At 54.0% G+C, this 19,084-nt stretch overlaps 4 protein-coding genes across 5 annotated transcripts; 2 read left to right on the forward strand and 2 right to left on the reverse strand.

Annotated features, from left to right (window-relative positions):
- Nucleotides 1-913: 913 nt before the first annotated feature.
- On the reverse strand, nucleotides 914-8,059 carry IUM83_03164 (putative centrosome-associated protein; the record flags this gene model as incomplete). 2 transcript variants are annotated; one of them, XM_067927149.1, is made up of 2 exons in its annotated part: nucleotides 914-5,364; nucleotides 6,085-8,059. In XM_067927149.1, 2 exons carry the CDS (start codon nucleotides 8,057-8,059, stop codon nucleotides 914-916), a joined length of 6,426 nt encoding a protein of 2,141 aa, XP_067791723.1. The 2 variants fall into 2 exon arrangements, with proteins under 2 accessions (XP_067791723.1, XP_067791722.1); XM_067927148.1 differs by lacking the exon at nucleotides 6,085-8,059 and having other exon boundaries at nucleotides 914-4,426.
- A 1,340-nt stretch (nucleotides 8,060-9,399) lies between these two features.
- IUM83_03165 (RxLR effector protein) lies at nucleotides 9,400-10,112 on the forward strand (the record flags this gene model as incomplete). Its single annotated transcript, XM_067927150.1, has 3 exons — nucleotides 9,400-9,450; nucleotides 9,565-9,613; nucleotides 9,727-10,112. The coding sequence occupies 3 exons, from the start codon at nucleotides 9,400-9,402 to the stop codon at nucleotides 10,110-10,112; spliced, it is 486 nt and encodes a 161-aa protein (XP_067791830.1).
- A 3,134-nt stretch (nucleotides 10,113-13,246) lies between these two features.
- On the reverse strand, nucleotides 13,247-15,492 carry IUM83_03166 (Cation Diffusion Facilitator (CDF) Family; the record flags this gene model as incomplete). The annotated part of the gene is made up of 11 exons (XM_067927151.1): nucleotides 13,247-13,337; nucleotides 13,417-13,663; nucleotides 13,732-13,813; nucleotides 13,872-13,907; nucleotides 13,990-14,076; nucleotides 14,159-14,219; nucleotides 14,302-14,362; nucleotides 14,432-14,653; nucleotides 14,719-14,877; nucleotides 14,951-15,089; nucleotides 15,193-15,492. 11 exons carry the CDS (start codon nucleotides 15,490-15,492, stop codon nucleotides 13,247-13,249), a joined length of 1,485 nt encoding a protein of 494 aa, XP_067791943.1.
- A 1,346-nt stretch (nucleotides 15,493-16,838) lies between these two features.
- On the forward strand, nucleotides 16,839-19,018 carry IUM83_03167 (TPR repeat protein; the record flags this gene model as incomplete). Its single annotated transcript, XM_067927152.1, has 2 exons — nucleotides 16,839-16,871; nucleotides 16,988-19,018. 2 exons carry the CDS (start codon nucleotides 16,839-16,841, stop codon nucleotides 19,016-19,018), a joined length of 2,064 nt encoding a protein of 687 aa, XP_067791831.1.
- Between the last annotated feature and the right edge of the window lie 66 nt (nucleotides 19,019-19,084).

Genomic DNA, 19,084 nt, shown 5'->3' on the forward strand with positions numbered 1-19,084 from the left:
TGACGTTAAACGTCTCTCGGGTGGCCCACACCATGATTGAGCAAACAGTTGCTTTGATTAGGGTTCACTATAGGCGCGCAATATGCACCTTGTTTTCGCGCACCACACGTCGCAGGAAAAAGGCAACTTGTTCATCCAGGTGGTCTTAGGGGCTTAGCGGCATTGTATTTTTTGGGGTCTCACGCGGCGGCGGTGGTCACACCGACCTTCAGGTCCGGCTGCACAATGATCGCGACGTCGACGACGGTTCCCTGGCCATTCAAATGCGGGAGTTGATGCGCGCTAGCCACCATCCCGGAGATCACCGGAACGACGCATAGCTAAAGTCGTTCTTGATCTCCTTGAACGGGCGGAAGTCCTTCGCGCACACTTGCCGCGGCGAAGCCCAATTGGCCTGCTCATGTTGAGCTGGTGGTAGTTCTTGAGCAGCAGCAGCCACTTGCTCGTGTCCGGCGCAGGCTTAGCAGCCAGTTAACAATTGTAGTGATGGTAGGGCGCCAGAAGGTGATGTCACGGTGATTTCAGAGTCATCCATGCGCTGCCAATGACGGCGGCTGGTTCGAGTGTGCCTGTGATGACGCCAAGTCCCGCGGTGTGTGAACTGGCGGCGGCGCTCGTAAACTGTTGATAATGCCGGATATCGTCGCTGTTGCCGCACGCACTGAGGTCTGATTTCCATTGCATCCCTGGGATCCTGACCTCGCGACTCGAGTGTAGATAACTCGGCTCGCGATTAATCCAGGAGTATCTGCTGACTCTGAAAAACCTGGTGGACACGGGCATCGTCACGGCGTACCCGCCTCTTGTTGTTGTGAAGGCAAATACACCTCACAATACAAACACACATCACTCTGCGCCCCATGCGCGAGAAAGTGTGTCTCGCGGCGACGACTACTACTAGGTTCACCCCCCCCTAGCATCTCTTACTGCGGCGTGAAGACGTCGATGCAGGAGATGCATCTCCTGCGAGTCGTTTCTCCAGCTTGCGCTTGTCGCGGACAGCTTGCGCGTATTTGTACTTGAGATCTTCGATTTCCTCGAAGAAGTCTTCGTCAAACGCCGCCAACTCGTTGGTTAGCTTAGTGTTTTCGTCTTCCAGTTCCAGCACTTGCGTTTGTAGTTCCTTGATACGCTCATCTTGTTCCAGCTTAATCTGCTCGTTTTCAGGATTGTCACCATTGGCGCCGTGCTCAAGCTGCAGCTCCAGCTGGAGCACTTGATGCCGCAACTCGGCCAACTCTTGCTCCCCCTTGAGCAATTGTCGATCCTTCTCTTGAAGCTGGAGCTCAAGAGCATTCGTTTCGTTCTTTGACGAGCTCGACGACGCGGTCTTGGCTCGAAGCTTTTGTTGAAGCCTCAACTTGTCTTTCTTCAGCTCGCTGTTTTCGAGCTGCAATTTCTCTAGCTGAACCTCGAGGCGGTCTCGCGCATCCTTCTGCTCTTTGAGTTTGCGTCGCATGGTATCCAGCCGCTCGGGAGAAACCAGTGCCTGCTTGGCTGCTGCCTTCTTCAGTTTTTCATTCTCTGTACGCAACTTTTCAATCACCTTCTTCATGTTCTCGATCACCTCTTCAAGCTCAAGGCGCTCTTGTGCCGCCCATGAAGAACCCCGTCCTCCAGCAGAACCACTTCTTGGGGGGCGACGCTGTTTCAACATGTCATCGTTGTTTGGTGAACCACTACTATACTGATTCTTCCGTTGAAGTCGCCGATACTCAAGACGCAGACTTTCAACCTCCAGCTCCAGTTCGAGCAACTTTGTGTCTTTTGCTACCATTTCCTGCTCCTTGTTACGCAGCTCATCACCAAGAACCAGGAGTTCTTCACGAACTTCCTGCCCAACGAGGAAGCGTTGCTCTTCAAGTAGCAGTTGAGGCTTTGCGCCATTGGTGTCATCATCATTGATATCCTCGTCATTCGAGGAAATGCCGTGCTGTACAAGTCGCCGGCGAAGGCGTTGCAACTGAGCTTCATATTTCTCCATCTGCAGAGTGAAAGACTCTTCCCACTCCTTGCGTTTCAGCGCGAGTGTTTCCTGGAGGAAAGCATTCTGGCGCTCTAACTCTTCGAGTTGTTGCTTGATTGGCACCGACACAATCGTTGGCACTGCACTTGACTGCGTTTTCAAACGTTCCTTCTCAAATCTCGCCTGTTGCGACTGCAACTCAGACTCCAACTTTGATATTCTCTCGGTACAGCGCTCGAGCTCACTGTCTTTGTTGGTCACATCGGCCTGCTTCTCTTTGAGACGCAGCATGAGAATATCAACACGGCGCTGAAGCTTCCGTTCGCCGCCCAGTTTCTCGCGCGTAGTCTTCTCGTCAGATACGGTCGGCGGTGCCGGTGCTGCATTAGTGGCTGCTTCACGCAGCGCAAGGTTCTGGGCCTGCAGCAGCTTGATTTTTTTCTCCAGTTCTTCCACAGCTCTCGCCTCACTCACTACTTTTTCCTTCAGCAGCCGCTTCAGACGCTCAATTTCCTCCTTCAAAACGTAGGCATCAGCCTCCGAGGTACCTTCCTTCTCTTCTTTCTCCTCGTTTTCAAGTTTTTTCTTTCGCCGCTGCTGTTGGTCGTGTTTTTTCTTCAGCAAAGCCAATTTCTCCTGCAGAATTTGCACCTGGCTCTGCAGTCGCGTTTTCTCCTCACGCCACTCGTCTTCCTCTTCCTCGCGCCGCTCCTTCTCTTTCCTCTTCCGAGCACTGAAATCTTGATTCATTGCATGCTGCGCTTTGGCAATTTCGACAGCGTGGCGGTCTTCAGCCTTGAGGAACTCTTCCTTCAGTTTGATAATCGCGTCACGCAATAACTTCAGTTTCTCCTCTTTCTTCACTATGTCACGCTTGACGAAAGTAATCTGATGCTCTAACTTTTGGCTGTGTTTGTCGCCCTCTGCAACTTTATCTTTCAGCAGCACAATTTCCTCAAGCGCCTCACCCGCGCGAGCTTCAGCGAGGTCCCTCTCATTCCGTAGTACTTCTCGCTCCATTTGAAGTTCGCGAGTCGACTGTTTAGCGCCCTCCAATGCCACCTCAGCTTGCTTCCATTCCTGAAGCACGTGATCATGCCGCTCTTGTGCAGCTTGCAAAGCTTTTTTACTCTTGCCAGATCGCTCCATACTGCTGATAGTACTCATGGCCTCTTTAAGCTGCCCTATCATGCGTTGGTTCTCTTCATAAAGCTTTTTGTTCAATTGGGTAGTTTCCAGTCGATCCTGCGCTTTGTCTTGGGCACTTGAAGCTCGTACAACCGCAAGCTTACGCTGATATTCGTTGATCAGCGTATTTTTTTCCTCGACGAGTTGTTTTAGACTCGCGATAGTCGCCTGAGCAGCCTGCTGCAACTCCGCCTGATCCTTTTCATACAAACCCACTTTCTGTCGCATCAATGGGGAATGACTGGAGCCGCGTTCTGCTTCTCGCTGATTATCGGGTGCTCTTTTGTCTCCACCCGTGAGGCCAGACCGAGCATACTGCAGGTCCAGCTCCAGATCCTCGTATTTGCACCGAAGTTCACGTTTGTCAGATTCCAATTCTCCATTTAGTCGTAGCAGCTCGGAGACACGAGCTTGAATAGTCTCCACTTGCCGCATGAGATCTTCATTCAGTGCCTTTGTTTCATTTAGCTCTGCTTGCAATCGGATTTCCTTTTCCTTCGATCCCGTCGCCTTCATCGCAGCTTCAAGTTGTCCCATAAGCAACCGCTCTCGAGTTTCTAGCGCGTCGACTCGGCTTTTTAGGCGACCAACCTCGCTTTGGTTACCTCGTTGTTGCTTCAGTTCAAGTAGAGGCAGCTGCGCTTGCTTGTCTTCCAGATCTTTTTCCAGTTGCTTGCGGCGCTGCTGCTCGACTACTATTTCATTTTCCAGAGCGTCCAAACGCTTCCGGAAAGCCTCCCATTTCGTGTTCCGCGCTGTCCAGTCACGCTCTTTGACTTGCGCTATCGCATTCTCTTGAACTTGAGCTTTATCGCTGGTCTTTTCACGGATTGCAGATAGCTCTTGAGCTTTCTTCTCCATCTCGAGCTCGAGCCGTTGATTTTTCAAGAGTGTCTGCTGCTGAGCTTCGGTTACTAAATCGTACTGCACCAGGAACTGTTGGTACGTTGTCTTAATCTGCATCAACTGGTGTTGAAGCTCCCCTACAATCGCGTGATCCTCCGAGGCGGCCATCAAGTCGCGCAGCTGTTCCTCTTGCTGCTCTCGATTGCCTTGATCCTGAGCGGCGCGTTTCGTCAGCACATTCGCTTGAGATGCTGCTAACGAGGCAATATCCTTGTACTTTGCGCACTCTAGCGCAAGACTTTCGTAGAGCTGCTCGACCTCATTGATCCTCTCGTACAAAATCGTGTTTTCATTGCGCAGGTCGGTGTCGTTTCCAGAGCCTTCCTTCACGGCAGAGGTTTGTACCAACTCATCCTTGACGAGCAAGTTGTTTCGCTTCGTTTCCTCAAGCTCCCTTACATGATCTATTTGGACGCGCAACTCGCTTTCCAACTGATCTATCCGATCCTGAAGGATGCGCGGGGCACCGCTTTCAGTACTTCCAGAACCACTTCTTGAACTTTTTTCTGCTTGCAATACCAGGAGACTGTGCTGAGTTCGACTCAGCTGTGCTGGTAAGTCGTACATCTCCAGATACTTAACATGCATCTTTGCATACGTTTCGCTAAGTATGTTATACTTTTTCAGGACATCCGTCATTACACGCTGCTGCTTGTCCGCAAATTCACGCAAAACACTCTTTTCTAGCGTTTTCTCCATGCGTTCAATCATCTCGTCAGCGCCTTGCTTCCATGTTTCAAGGTACAGAACCCGATACTTCAGTGTTTTTTCCATCTCACCCCACTCACGTTGCAGCAATTTATTATGCTCTGTGCTGTTGCGCCACTCGTTATGAAGTTGCTGATACTTCCGTTTAAGCCGTGCTTCGTTCACCTCATAGGTTGCGATTTTTCGGGTCAGCTCAATCACTTCCGAACGTAACTGTGCTTCGTTTCCACTGATAAGAGCGTAGGTCGACATTGTGACACTCTGGTCGTTTTGAACGGCAAGCAGATGCAAGCCAGCCTCGTACCGCTGGCATTTGATCTTGAAGTCCTTGTTTTCTTGCGTCTTCTCATCCAGTTCATTGCGAAGCTTAATCTCTGCGTTGGCGTATTGTGTGTGCATCTGAAAGAAATGCTGGTACAAGATCGTGTGCTGGTCCATCAGTGACTGGAATACTTTTTCATGTTGATTCAGTTGCTGCTGAAGATCTTCATTTCGCGCTTCCGTTGTCACTAGCTCGTCTAGACACACGTTTAATTCCCGTAGAAAGTCAACTTGCTGGATCATTTCGTCCTCGCTTTCAAAAGCAATATCATCAACTGTCACACGAGACAGTGGTGAGCGCGGAGTTACTGAATTTTCCGGAGGGACTGCCTTGGTATCGACGTTATTCTTGACACGATCGGATACCATTGTAGGGGGAGGGCGTTCGTTATTATCAGCTTCAGCTGGGGCATTGTGTGGCGTAGAGGTCAACAGCGAACCTGGCTGGGCTTGAAGTATGGCAAACTGTGCTTCGATCGCTTTTGCCACGACCAGTGCAATATTATCAGCATGATCGGTCCAGCCATCACCCGACTTACAATATGAATCAACCTGTGAGGATGTTTGCTTTGCTTGTAAGCGCTTTGTCGAGGATTGCTCAGTTTGCATTGGGGGCGCCCCTTTGTTCTTCTTCACGACAACTACCTCTTCATCCTTCGAAGCTGATAGCGACAAAGCATCGCTGTCTTCATCGTTGTTGATCGTTTGTGTTTGAACAGGGACTGCCAGTTTTTTCTCTGCCGCGCGAGGAGAAGTTTGTGTTCCTGCGTACGCCTGGGTGTGTAGCTCGACGACAGGTTTTGCTTGAGCCGCAACAACTGTCACATCCAGACTCCCAGTAGAGTTATTGGAAGGCACCTCCTCTTTCTTACCACTCTTTTGCTCGCGTTCCTTTCGCAGTGATGCGATTTCAGCTCGCAGATGATAGATTACACCCTCTTGTCGTTGGGACTTCGTTTTGACCGATTCAAGGGAGCGTAATAGTTCACCCCTACCATCATCTGGATTAGTGACGGGTTGAGTTAATGCTTGAGACAATGGCTTAGACTGTGCTGCCTCCAACTCGTTGTGAAGATGTTCAATATCTTTCAGCAAGAGCGCATTTTCTTCGCTCCTGATGTCGAGTTTTCTCTCAAGTTCCTCTATGGCATCCTGCTGATCCTGTGCTCGTCGAGCTGACTGCTCCACTTCATCGCACGCCCTTGCGAAGCCAGCGTTGGTCTCCAGAAGACGTTTGGCTACTTCAGGCGTGTGCTTTACGCGATCAATGAACTCTTCAACGACCCTCCACTGCTCGGTGGTCAAACCATGCTGCTCATAAAGCTTGTGACCAGTTAAGCGCGCTTGGTCTCTCAGCTTTTGCAGGAACCGCAATCTTTCTGCCTCCAGCTCATGAATCTGAGTTTCCATCTGCTTCATCACTGCTCCGTTAATTGCTAATTGGCCCTTTAAGTGGTCTGCAATCGCGAGATCATCGTACTCGAATGTAGCAGGTTTGCCAACCTCAGCCTTTAATCTCTCGAACGCCACGTGCAGCCTACCAGCTGCTTCCACTTGTTCATTGAGTTCTTGCCGCAGCTTGATATTCATTTGCTGCTGTTGTTCGAGCTGAGCACGCAATTTCTTCTGATACTTTACAACGTCCTCCAGCCCTGCCTGTTGTTCATATTTGGCGTTCCATTCCTCCGCCTCAACGAGTTGTTTCTCAACAATACCCTGCCGGAGCTCCAAATCCTGCACTAGTTCACGCTGCTCCCTCAGACGTCGCTTCAGGGTAACATTTTCCTGCTCAACGCCTTCCAGCTTTGCCTTCTGCTTTTGCAATGCAGCCTGAACAGCACTCTCCACCACAGCGTCTACGTTTAGATGTTCTGCCAGACTCTCCAAGTCGCTCTGCTGCTGGAGAATACGCTGATTCAGCTCCAGGATGGTGCTTTTATCCCGGATGCGCAACTCTTGCAGCATTTCAAGTTGCTTTTCCAGATCTTCCATGCCCGCACTGGCACTCCCACGAGCCGCATCTTCCTCCTCTTCCTCCTGCACCACTTTCTTACTCTCCTGGAACTGTTGCTGTTGCTGTTCATGCAGCATCTGCTGCTGCTTGAGCTTCCGCCTCAATTCGTCCAACTCAGCCATCAGCACGGCCTTCTCCATGTCGAACTTGGCCTTGGCGTCGTTCATGAGTGCGTCCACGTCGCTCTCGCGCTCGTCCATCTCGATCAGCTTGGCCTCCACGCTCACCTTCTCCTGCTCGAGCTGCTCCGCCTTGGCGTGCAGCTGCGTGATCTCCAGCGCCTGCTCGTCCACGGCGTCTCGGTACGCGTCCAGCTGGTCCTGCATGGTCTGCATCGAGGCCTGGTGCTCCCGGAGCCGCTCCGCCATGCTCTTGACGGCGTCCTGCATCTCCAGCGCCTCGTCGCGCAGCACCTCGTTCTCCTTCAGGGCCGCGTACAGCTCGCCGCGCTTGTCCTTGCTCTCCTCGGCCACCTGCGCCACCTGCCGCTGGGCCTTGAGGCCGGCCGCGGCCTCTCTCTCCGCCTGCGCCTGCAGCTCCTTCAGCCTGGCTTCCAGCGCCTCGTTCTGCGTCTTCAGCGCCTCCCAGTCCCGCTCCAGAGGCCTGGCCTTGGGCTCCTCGGGCGACGCCTTGGCGCTCTGCGCGTCGTGGACGCTCTGCAGCTCGTCCAGCGCCTGCTGCAGCTGCGCCGCGAGCCCCGCCACCGTCTCGTTCAGGCGGCCGATCTCCTCGTCCTTGCGCAGCAGCGTCTGCTGCGCCTGCAGCTCGCGCGCGCTCGCGTCCGCCTGCAGAGCGCCCAGCTGCTCGTGGAGCTGCTCGCTCTCGCCCTCCAGCTCCAGCAGGTCGCCGCGCAGCAGCCCCAGCTCCTCGCGCAGCGCCGTGCAGTCGGCCCGCGCGCATCTCGCACCGGCAGCCGCAGCCGCAGCCGCGCCCTCGGCCTCGCCTGGGGTCGCCATCCTGGATTAATCGCCCAGGAGTGGGCGCCTTCCAAAACCCATACTAAACCGTCGGATCAGTTTGGTCGGTAATTTATTTTAAATTACCGAAGCGTTTCAAATGGTTGCTGGTACGCGACCTTGGGGTATAGTGAAGTTCAGTCACTATTTTAATCACGTTGCTGCTTAAGAGGCGCATTAGAATTGTTTGATCCGACCAAAAAGTGGTCAAATCAAACAATTCCCCGCGATTAAACTTTTTAATGCGGGACCTTTCGTGAGGGTTTTGGAAGGCACCCGTTGCAATACTAAATGGGAAAATTACCTTCACTTTTTAGCAGGCACACTCCGAGAGAGCACTGCTTGAAACTGATACTGTATTAGTAAGACTGAACATGCATATGGATCTACACAAGGAACGATGTCAATAATACGAACGTGTTGGCTCGTGCGGACCGTACGATGAACTAAAATTATTCGGGTTGTTGGAAAGATAATTTTATTCTACACCCAAATCGTTGCACTTTCGAAACCTGGGTCGCACGTTTTGATCGAGAAATATTGGCAAACCATTGATCTTGAGAAATTGCCCACAAGTCACCTATGTTGTAAAGGTTCGTACTGCCAAAAGCAGTCAAGGTTTAGTTCAATCCACTCGTGTTTACTTGATCATGGCATGCCTTCTCAAAATTGTCATTTTATTTTTCGCGGATAACGCCGTTCGCGCTCAGGGTGCAGTCTAGCTCATATTTATCGAGTTTCTCTACCCCCCGTGGCTACGAATCTCGATTTAACCGCATGGATCGAAAGAGCTGTGTCTTGTGCTACTTTTAAGCTATTGATCGTTAGAAAATGCTAAGAACTCGTGGGGTTACATCGGTCGAAAAACATATCTCCATTTCCGGACCCCCGAAATCCGGGATTTTATTTGGGGCGTGTGACCTCAATATTTTTCAATTTTAGCTTATTGTATATTACCGGAAAGCTCGTGTAAGAAGCAAGCGCATTAGAGTTGCTAAGGCTTTCTACGAGTGTTTTTAGCTTTAATTTTGATATCCGGTTATGTACAACTTTTGATTGGTCAACTATAAGCGTGATTATCTCGAGAAATCCAATATGGTGGCTAAGCATCTTTTTGTTTGCCGGGGTCTCGTATTTCCTCTGGAAATGATCACCTGGGGTGTCAAACTTGATTCGAACATTGTGACATTTCATCATAGTGATGAGATACCACAACAGAGCCGGTGCCGACGTAAATACAAAGAACTACAACATGTACGGACGCACGCGATACTAAGCCAGATGCGCCCCCGAGGCAGACGAGGGTACACCTCTCGTATTTGGATACCTCGGTATTGCGAATGATCTTTGTTATTGTTTGCTTTTTGTTTACTTCGGGGTGCTTTATCAATGTGAGTATCGTCCGTATTGTTGGCTCGACGACAGGTGTCTACTTCAGTATGTGGGTAGCTCAGGTAGTTGCTGTTGCTTACTGTTTGTTTACTTTGGCATGCTTTATGGATCAGGACCACTCGGTGGCTCCAGAGGCCCCACCGTTGGGCCACCCGTACAGACGTAAGAATGGTCGGCGGTCACATCTCATTTCGCTTCCAAGATCACAAGCCCCTCCTTCTAGCAGAATCCCTTCGCCACAGTCACGCGCTGTGTATACTTCGTTGCCTTTGCAGTCGCGGTTTTAGCTCACAGCAATGTCGTCGCGGCGTTCACGAATGCCGACGAGTCGAAGCTCTTGTCGAAGACCACTCCCGACTTGGTGGCCAATGCTTTGATCGGCCAGAAGAGATTCCTTCGGCCCACAGATCCAGAAGATCCTGGAGACGATGGCTTGACTGCCACAGATGCAGATGAAGAGCGAGGAGGAAAGTTTGCGAGCGTCAGTGTGATCATCGAGAAGCTGGACGATCAAAAGATGAAACACGCCGCCGAGGTTTTGGCGGGCATGAAGCAAACTCATGCAGAAAATGGCGAAAAGGCGATCAAGGCTGCACTCGCCCAAGGTCTTATCAAGCCTGAAGACGTGAACGCCGTCAAAGCATCTAAACCTAGGAGATGAGATCATCGTGCTCAACGAGAAGGCGGGAGTGATTGGTGATAGTTCAGCGTTCTTGGGCAAAGTAACCTGACAATTGGAAATGCGCAGCTATCACGGGCAAAATCGGACGTCTTGAAGGTGTTCAATTACCGTCGACTTCGGCAAGCCTGAGTATGCACAAAACTGCACAATGTACATGGAATAGTACATAGTGTACCTGGAAAATGCTAGTCTTAGACAAACGAGACAATGCTCACATGCGATTAGTTGTTCCCAAGAACGACACGGGCGTGCTTTCATACCAGATGGGCCGATTTCCATAAGATAAGTACTGTTTTTGCTAAGTTCGGCCCCCTCGAACTTGGCAAAAACAGTGCATATCTTATGGAAATGATGAGAGGAGCTGACCAGCACAACAAATCGCGGGTAGCCACAATTACGCATTTTTTTAAATTAAAAAGAGCGCTGCCTGCACTCACCGTGTGGTATTTCGCTGTGTCAAAATGGCTGCACTTTAGGAGGTACAGATAATTCTCTTTGCAGCGGTATCTCAAATAGTGATACTCTCTTGTTAGTAGGGGACCTATGGTATATAAACTCAATTCAATACACCCTTTAACCTCCGAGTTGTGGTTAGTGAGAAAATATTTCCAAATTCTGCTCCAAATGACAAAATCGGGCACTAAAATTTTCTGTTACTCATCAGTAAACGGTACTGTGCGCCAGGCGGCAACAAAAGCACAGCCGACAAGCAAGCTGCAAGAGGAGTACCATGGTCGCGCAGCACAAGAGGACCATGCATCTGTTGTACGAGGAGCACCAAGGGTCCGTCATGTAGGTGTGCGTTTTGGCGAGGTGACCGTGGAGCAGGAGGCTTGATGGACATCAGCATTGGGAAGGGTCCGATGTTGTACACCGTTGAGAAGTTGGCCTACGCGAAGGTCATAGAGTAGCAGACGATGAAAATAAAAAGATGGAGCCCGCTTTGGACGTACAGACCGTGCTGAAGTAGATATCTGGATAAAACGTGCATTATGAATTATGCATTACATCGTGCGGTTCGCCTCACCTTCTAACGGCCTACTCGCCATATGCACGTTTGTTATGAGTCATAACTTATGACCAGGTTTTCCGCAGCGTCCGCATGTGTTCTTTATTCGGTGATTTGCCGATAGTTGCTTCGCCTAGGAATTCGTTTCTCCCTCGGCCGGCTTCGCCAACACGCACACCTATACGACGGAGCACTGGTGCGCCTCGTGCAACAGGAGCATGATCCTCTAGTGCTGCGGGGCCACGGTACTCCTCTTGCAGCATGCTTGCTGGCTGTGCTTTTGTTGCCTTTGTTGCCGCCTGGCGCGCAGTACCGTGGCTGAGCTGTTACTGCAGAGTGCCAGAAATTTTTTAGTGTCCGATTTTGTCATTTGGCGCAGAGTTTGGAAATTCGCAGTTCGTAAGAACTGTGCTTGCCCCTCCAGGCGAGAACGACATTCAGCTACATTCACGCTACATTCGGTGACATTAGCGATACAGCACAAAAGTTGCACCCCCTCATCGTGTTTGGCACTGTTTAGCAGCACCACAGCAGTAAAAGAAACAATGTAGACGACGGAAAGCAAGTTACAAGGCAAACAGGGCTTAACAAGGAAGCAAGTTGTAAAGTCAAACAAGGCTCGGCAAGAAGGGATCAAGTACAATCACCAGCGCTGAGCTGCATCAGGAGGATTAGCACCGCTAGTCAGCGTGTCGATGGCGTGCAAACAGCCTGATCTCGTGCCTAGATCCGGAGAGCGTTGGGGGCCTTGGCTGTGTGTGCGTGGCAGTCACCACAGTCTTGACCGCAAAATCGACGGTTAAGCTTTCCTCATGGATTTACTCAAGGCCCTCTCCGAGAGCGAACTTGCTCAAATCCGCGGTCACCGTAAAGTCTCAGCAAATCTAGCGCAATTTACTTAAACCGATGGAGCGCACAAACTAAAACTTATCACTACACACGACCGGTGGAGATGCTGTTAATTCTACTTCAATAAGTACATACCCAATCAACTACCAAAATACAAAAATCATCGAACTGCGAATCAAGCGGGTCCCCAAAACCCGCGAACCAGTTTGTCATTCTCCCACTTACGTAAGTTTTATGTGGAGCCGCCAGCCAGAACGTAGGTATATCGGCTTATGATTTCCGGAATTCGATAAATAACAGACGTAGACATTAGCGAGGTTTGAAATATGGTGATCATACCGCAGTGTGTCTCGGGGATTGACTCAAGGACACCTGGGTATTCTAGCAACGATGTTCGCTCCACAAAATCAACAAAATCTATGCTGTTCTATTCTCGCACGAAGTAATAGAGCAGGAATTCTAGCCTACTCAGTTGATACATGCAGCGGCAGCTATGAGAGACGTGCAACATGTATAACCTCGAGGGCAGGTCGGCATACGTGAACAACTCGCAGGATGCTCGCGCCAATGCGCACCGAGGGCCATGGCACGACAGCGACCAAGCAGAACACCCAAGGTTCTCGCTGTTTGTTGACCTCCTAGATTTTATATTTTGCGGTCAACGACGATTGCACTCGGGCATCAAACTCCGCTGCCCGAGTTTATCAGGCTATGGCAACTCGCATTTTTACCGCGGTTTGTTGCGCAGCTAAATTTCAGGAAGCCTGGAACGCTGTCACGCCTCCGTAAACGTCATACTTCTGTAACAGGATTGCACGCGGACTAATTCAGCGCAGTAGCCAGCTTAAAATATGAACCGAGTGCTCATTCTACATCTAGAATGTAGGAAGGTTGTCAATGCCTCACTAACAACCACATTTAGCCAGAATGTATGCATTTGTGCGCTAATAATTATTCAGGGGAGTGGGCACCACGCGGGTGGTAGCACAGCAGATACGCTCGAGCGCACAGCAAGGTAACGGCGATGAGCTCGCTGTACTACTGTATAACCCGCGTGATAGTCAGAGTGCCTTTATCCAATATTAGCCAATAGGAGAGAGCCATTTAAGCGTTCCCAAGTCAATTCATTTCCCCCATCCAGTGAACTGACAGGAACTGTACCCGTCTTTTGGTACCTCTGCATCCAAGTTGGGCTCACACGTCGCAGGAAAAAGGCAACATGCTGAACAAGGGCGTTGTATATTTTTGGGGTGTCTTATGGGGCGACGGTGGTCTGGTCCGAGTCGTCGTCCTGCAGCTCGAGGTGGATGTCCGCTTCCACGATGTACGGGATGGCTTCGATGGCTCTGGTGAAACGGGTAGAGCACAGACACAGTGAGCAAACTGGAGCGAACACGAGTAGACAGAAGCCGTATTAATACGTACTTCCTGGCCTTCTTTGCGACGGCGTGGGCTGCACCGACCTTCAAGTCCGGCTGCACCACGATCGCGACGTCGACGACGGTTCCCTGGCCATTCAGATGCGGAAGCCAATGTGTGTTGATGTGCGTCGTCCCAGTGATCTCCGGGATGGTGGCTAGCGCATAGCTGATGTCGTTCTTGATCTCCTTGTACGGGCGGAAATCCTTCGTGCACACGTCAGAGGTTGTCGCCGCGGCGAAGCCGAATTGCTCTGCAGCGGATTGCGGTGTTAGTGGTGGTAGTACACGGAAGCGCGCAGATACGCCCTCTTCTTCGTACCAAATTGGACGTCGATGTGAACCAGCACCTCGGATACGTCCGGAACCTCCTGTAAAATGTGGGATCGCACACGCTCGGCAATCTAAAACAGCACAGTTAGTGCTCAATGTAATTTCAGCTGGCACTCAGCTCAGATTGACCTGTTGTGCCATCGAAATACTCGTCCGAGCATCCAGCTACATCGAAGGAGAAAGAAAAAGAGTACGCGGCAAGTAAAAATCAACCACACCTTGCGCCACGATCAAAACGCAAACGTACATGAACGCGCAAGTCCACGAGAGTATACGGTCCCATACGGCGAGCGCGGACTTGGGACACGTTTAGTACATCGTCAACACTACCAGACTGCAGTCACCAATTACGCCAAAAATGTCAGTACCCAGCGCACCAACTTTACTGCAGTACTCCTGCTTTAGTTGGGACGCACCACTTGTTTCAGCGTTTCGAGAACTTCGGCTTCCACCGTATTGTCCGTTAGCTCTTGCACGCTGCAACGTGCCCATAAGTCAATTAGCATCAGAGCTTTAGTTACACCCTTCCAACAACACGTCGCTGTAGTAACGTATGTACCTGTCTAGACAGATTTCTCCACCAGTCTTCACGATCATCGCAGCGACCGCCATACCCGCAACTATTCAAGCGCACAACACATTGCGGTTAGTATCCACGGCAAATACCAGCTGACAAGTACATGGCGTACCTGGATCCAGCAGAGGCACTCCAGCCATCGATCCGACAATGCCACCCAGTGCCACCACGGAGGAAATCGCGTCGGTGCGGTGATGCCATGCGTTCGCGATCAGCACCTTACTGTTCGCCTGTTTGCCGATCTTCACCGTTGCGCGGTACAAGGCCTCCTTCGCCGCAATAGACACACCGGCAGCTCCTGCTGCGAGTGCCCACTGCGTGCCACGATCGATTTCTATAACAGGTTTTTGTCAGACAAGATCGCTCCTTCGTCGTGCAGTCGATCATGCGCGCACCAACCTGAAAGGAACGGCAGATCGAACTCAGGCAGCTGCGCCGACGCAGCGCCGTTCCATATCTCCTGCATGACCTGCAGCCCGTCCGCGCCAATCCCAACACCACAGAGCACCAGAATGGCTCCAACCGACAGCGACCCGACCGCCTCGTACTTGCCGTATCCTAGCAATACCACACCATTATTCACGACGCTCTGCTCCGGCCACATCAAATATGACACCAGAGCCACGCATACCGTATGGGTGCTTGGGGTCAGGCGGGAGGCGCGCCACCTTGACACTCCAGAGCGTCACCACGTCGGACAGCAAGTCCGACAGCGAGTGCGCTGCGTCGGCAACGAGAGCGCTGGAGTGAATCGCCAGGCCGACCGCGCCCTGTTGCGACGGCAATTGCAAGCACGCACAGACGGCTCGTCAGCGGAATTCTGGGCCGTTCCTCGGCCGAATCTGCAGTTCTAGTCGCCCCCTCAGCCCGCACCTTGGTGGCCGCCATCGCCACGTTCACGTACATCCCCACGCGCGTGATCTTCATGGCCTCGTCGCCCTGGCTGGAGCGCAGCGCCGGGTTCGTCGCCTCCTCCTGGCTCGGAGCGCGACCCGATGACTCGGAGCTGAAGCTGGCCACCTGCGGCCAGAGCGCAGCGTCCTGCCGCCACTGCCACTGCCACGGCCTCGCAGCCACAGCCGCAGGGAGCCTGGCTGCAGTAGCGCGCCCACCGGCCGCGCGAGGCCGCAGCGCCGCCAAGACGCTGCCGCTGCTGCTGCGCGCTCGCCACATGCTCGAAGTAAAGTGTCAAATGAACTGCCGGACCAAGCAGCGCGATCCGTTTAGAGAGGGTTTCAACGATCGGCCGTTAGTGTTCGTCTAAGACTGGATGGACTCGCACCGCGCTGCGGATGTGCTGACAGACCGACGACGGCTGTTCGGAGGACGCCCAGTGTGGCACTGCCACGGTGGCAGGCTGCTCGCATTGCTCACAGCTTGAAGCGCTGCAGCAGCGCGTTCTCCGCAACGAAGTGGGCGGATCTGCACGCAGGGAGGTGTCGAGGTAGAGTGAGGACACCAGGATGGGCCAGCGGTCTCCACAGCCAGGAGGTGATGTCACGGTGATTTTGGATTCACCCACGCGCTGCGGCGTCTAGCCTGCCTGCCTCGAAGAGAGGACGTCCAGTGCTGCGGGCAACGTGTGTGTGGCGGCGCTGAACTCGGCAACGCTCGACTAAAGGCGGCGCGACGCTGAACACGCGCTTCAACAAGGGGACCAACACTCCGGGTTGTGTACCGCCACACCAGACGGCCCGGCGCGTGTGCTTGCACGCCACGTGGTGGAAATGACCGACGGCGCGCGCGCGCGAAGGTGATCGATCTGTCATGATGCCGACGGCGCCCTTCGCCGCACCATCCGAGTTAACGCTGCGTGCCGACCAGGCGGCGTCGCAGGTGAGTGTGTATTGGGGCACCCCGATGCCCCTGGCACAAGGCGCTGTACGGTACACCCCCGCCTTGAGGCTCAGCTGCCGATTGTATGGCAGCCGTGGGTTCAGAGCGCTGGAGCTTCCACGCACGCACTCAGCGCTGGCATCTCTACGCCTTCGAAAAGAGATGCAGCCACCACGGCTCGCGCGGGCTCTTCCGCTGGCACCGCACGCACCGAACAGGGCGGGCGGCGGCGGTTTACTGGACTAAGCCCCGCGCGCCGCCACTTGACGGAAACCGTCCACCGCTGCCGCCGCTGGCTGCAGCAGCCGCATGCAAGGGCCTCCGGTGCTCGCCGTCTGCAATCGCGGCTCGGCTGCGACAGCTCCAAATAGATGCGCCCGAGCGTCGCGACGCGCGTGATTGGCCCGCCCGGGTGTCCGTCCGTCACGCCCGTCACGCTCGGTTACAGCACGTAACGGACTGGTTCTGCAAGCGGGCTAGGGGTGCTCCCTGTCGCTCCGAACGTCGGGGGGCCTCTCCCAGCGCTGCCCGCCCACCATCAAATCAGCGCATTAGACAAACAGACGGCTCGCGCGCAAGTCGAGGAGGGAAGAACGAAGGAGAGCGCTCAAATCCTCCCCCTCATCGCCCCCCGCGCCCTGACTGACCCACCCACCGACCGACCGACCGACTGACGCAGCGCCATGGCCACCCCCAAGATGGAGGAGAACAACACGGTGCGTCCCACAGCATGTCGGCGCGAGAGTGAATGTATTTCCGCACCGAGAGACGGACATGGTAGAACGTGGAACTAATCCCCCCTCCTCGCCTGTTGATCCATTATTGCCCGCAGCTCGGCCGCCAGCTCTCGGCCGCGAACGAGGAGGCGTGGCTGTCCCTGGGCCGCATCGCCGAGATGATGGGCGACGACGAGAACACGATGCTCGCCTACGAGAAGGTGCTGTCGCACAACCGCCTGAACGCCACGGCGCTGTTCGCCATCGGCTGCTGCTACGAGAAGGTGGAGGACTACACCAAGGCCGCCGACTGCTTCCGCGGCCTCGTGTCGCTCAACGAGCAGAACTCGGACGCCTGGGGCCACCTCGGCTACTGCTGCCTCATGATGAACGACCTCACGAGCGCACACACGGCCTACCAGTACGCCATGTACAACAACCCCATGAGCCAGAAGGACCCCAACATGTGGTACGGCATCGGCCAGCTCTACGAACGCCTCGGCTCGCTCGAGCACGCGCAGGAGTCCTTCGAGGCCGTGCTGCGCTTCGAGCCCAACTTTAACATGGCCCTAGAGGTCAAGTTCCGCCTCGGTATCATCGCCAAGCAGCGCGGCGACTACGAGGGCGCGCTCGAGCGCCTCAAGTCCGTGCTGCACGACGTGCAGGCCAACGTGCAGACCACCGAGATGGCCAGCGACATATGGACCCAGATCGGACACGTGTACGAGCTCAAGGACGAGATCCAGCTCGCCAAGTCCAGCTACCTCAAGGTGGCGGAGCTCAACCCCAACAACGCCAAGCCGCTGCAGCAGCTCGGCTGGCTCTGCCTCAAGCACAGCGAGCACCCACCCGCGATCGACTACCTGAAGAAGGCCGTGACCATCGACCCGCAGGACGGCAAGGGATGGTACTTGCTGGGCCGTTGCTACATGGCCGTGCAGGAGTTCGAGGAGGCCTACGACTCGTACAAGCACGCCGTGACCACGGACTCGCAGAACCCCAACGTGTGGTGCTCGCTCGGTGTGCTTTTCTACCAGCTCAACCAGCACCTGGACGCCCTGGACGCCTACTCGCGCGCTATTAACATCAACCCCAACATTTGCGAAGTCTGGTACAACGTCGGCACGCTGTACGACACCTGCAACCAGACGAGTGACGCTCGCGACGCCTACCAGAAGGCTGCGGAGCTTGGCGCGGACGCCGGATTTATTCGCGAGCGATTGGAGCTCCTACGTGTTCGGGAAACTGGACAGTCCACTATCGGTATGGCGGGTGCCAACTCAGCACCTGGCCCTTCAGAGCCGCCCACAACTTCCCCCATGCCGACGTTCTCCTCACGTCCCTCGGCTGAGAACCAGTACCAGCAACAGCAGCAGCAACAACAGCAGCAGCAGCAACCGGGTGGCCCCGCACAAGGAGGAGCCATCCCCCAGCCCAACGGTGCTCCGCCTGTAAGCCAGGGAGCCCCAATGGCTCACATGCTTCGCGGCGAAGCTCCCATGAGCATGAGTATGGGAAGTGCTCCAACGTCGAACTCAATGAGTGTGAGCGGCCCTGAGACCAGCAGCGGTATGGCCCGTGGCATGCCTGTTGGCAGTGCCGGTATGAATATGATGCGTGGCATGGGTCGTAGCGCTCCAATGAACGGCGGTGGCATGATGCCCCGGGGAGTTATGGGCGGTATGGTGCCTGGCATGCAGCACCCCCAGCAGGCCCCGCAGATGCAGTCACAGCACCAGCAGGCGCAGGCCCAGGCTCACGTTCAGGCGCAGGCTCATGCTCACGCCCAAGCTCAGGCTCAAGCGGCTCAGGCCCACCACCACGCGCAGATGCAAGCTCAGATGCAGGCGCAGCAGCAGCAGCAGCACGCGCAGGCTGTGCACATGCAGCAAGATAGCCGCCGAGGAATGCCCGGACGGCCTATTAAGGAAGAAAACAAGGTGGGCGGTATGCGCTACGCAATGGACGGTGGCGATCGCAACAAGATGCAGGCACCACCGCAGCGTCTTGCTGGACTGAACCCGAAGAACCTAGGAGGCCCCGCCGGTGTTCCGCAGGCTGGCCGTCGCGATCGTTTCCCGATCCCGATGAGCGACCCGAAGCAGCACCAGCATCCGTCGCTCCAGCCGCCCCCGGGCAGACGGTGAAGCGAGCGCTAGTGCTGGCCTTCGCCGAGCGCCTCTTCTTCATCTTTTGCGTATTGGAGCTCTCGG

The sequence above is a fragment of the Phytophthora cinnamomi genome (genome assembly GCF_018691715.1).
Source record: "Phytophthora cinnamomi strain GKB4 chromosome Unknown Contig38, whole genome shotgun sequence".
Taxonomy (NCBI): Eukaryota; Oomycota; class Peronosporomycetes; order Peronosporales; family Peronosporaceae; genus Phytophthora; species Phytophthora cinnamomi.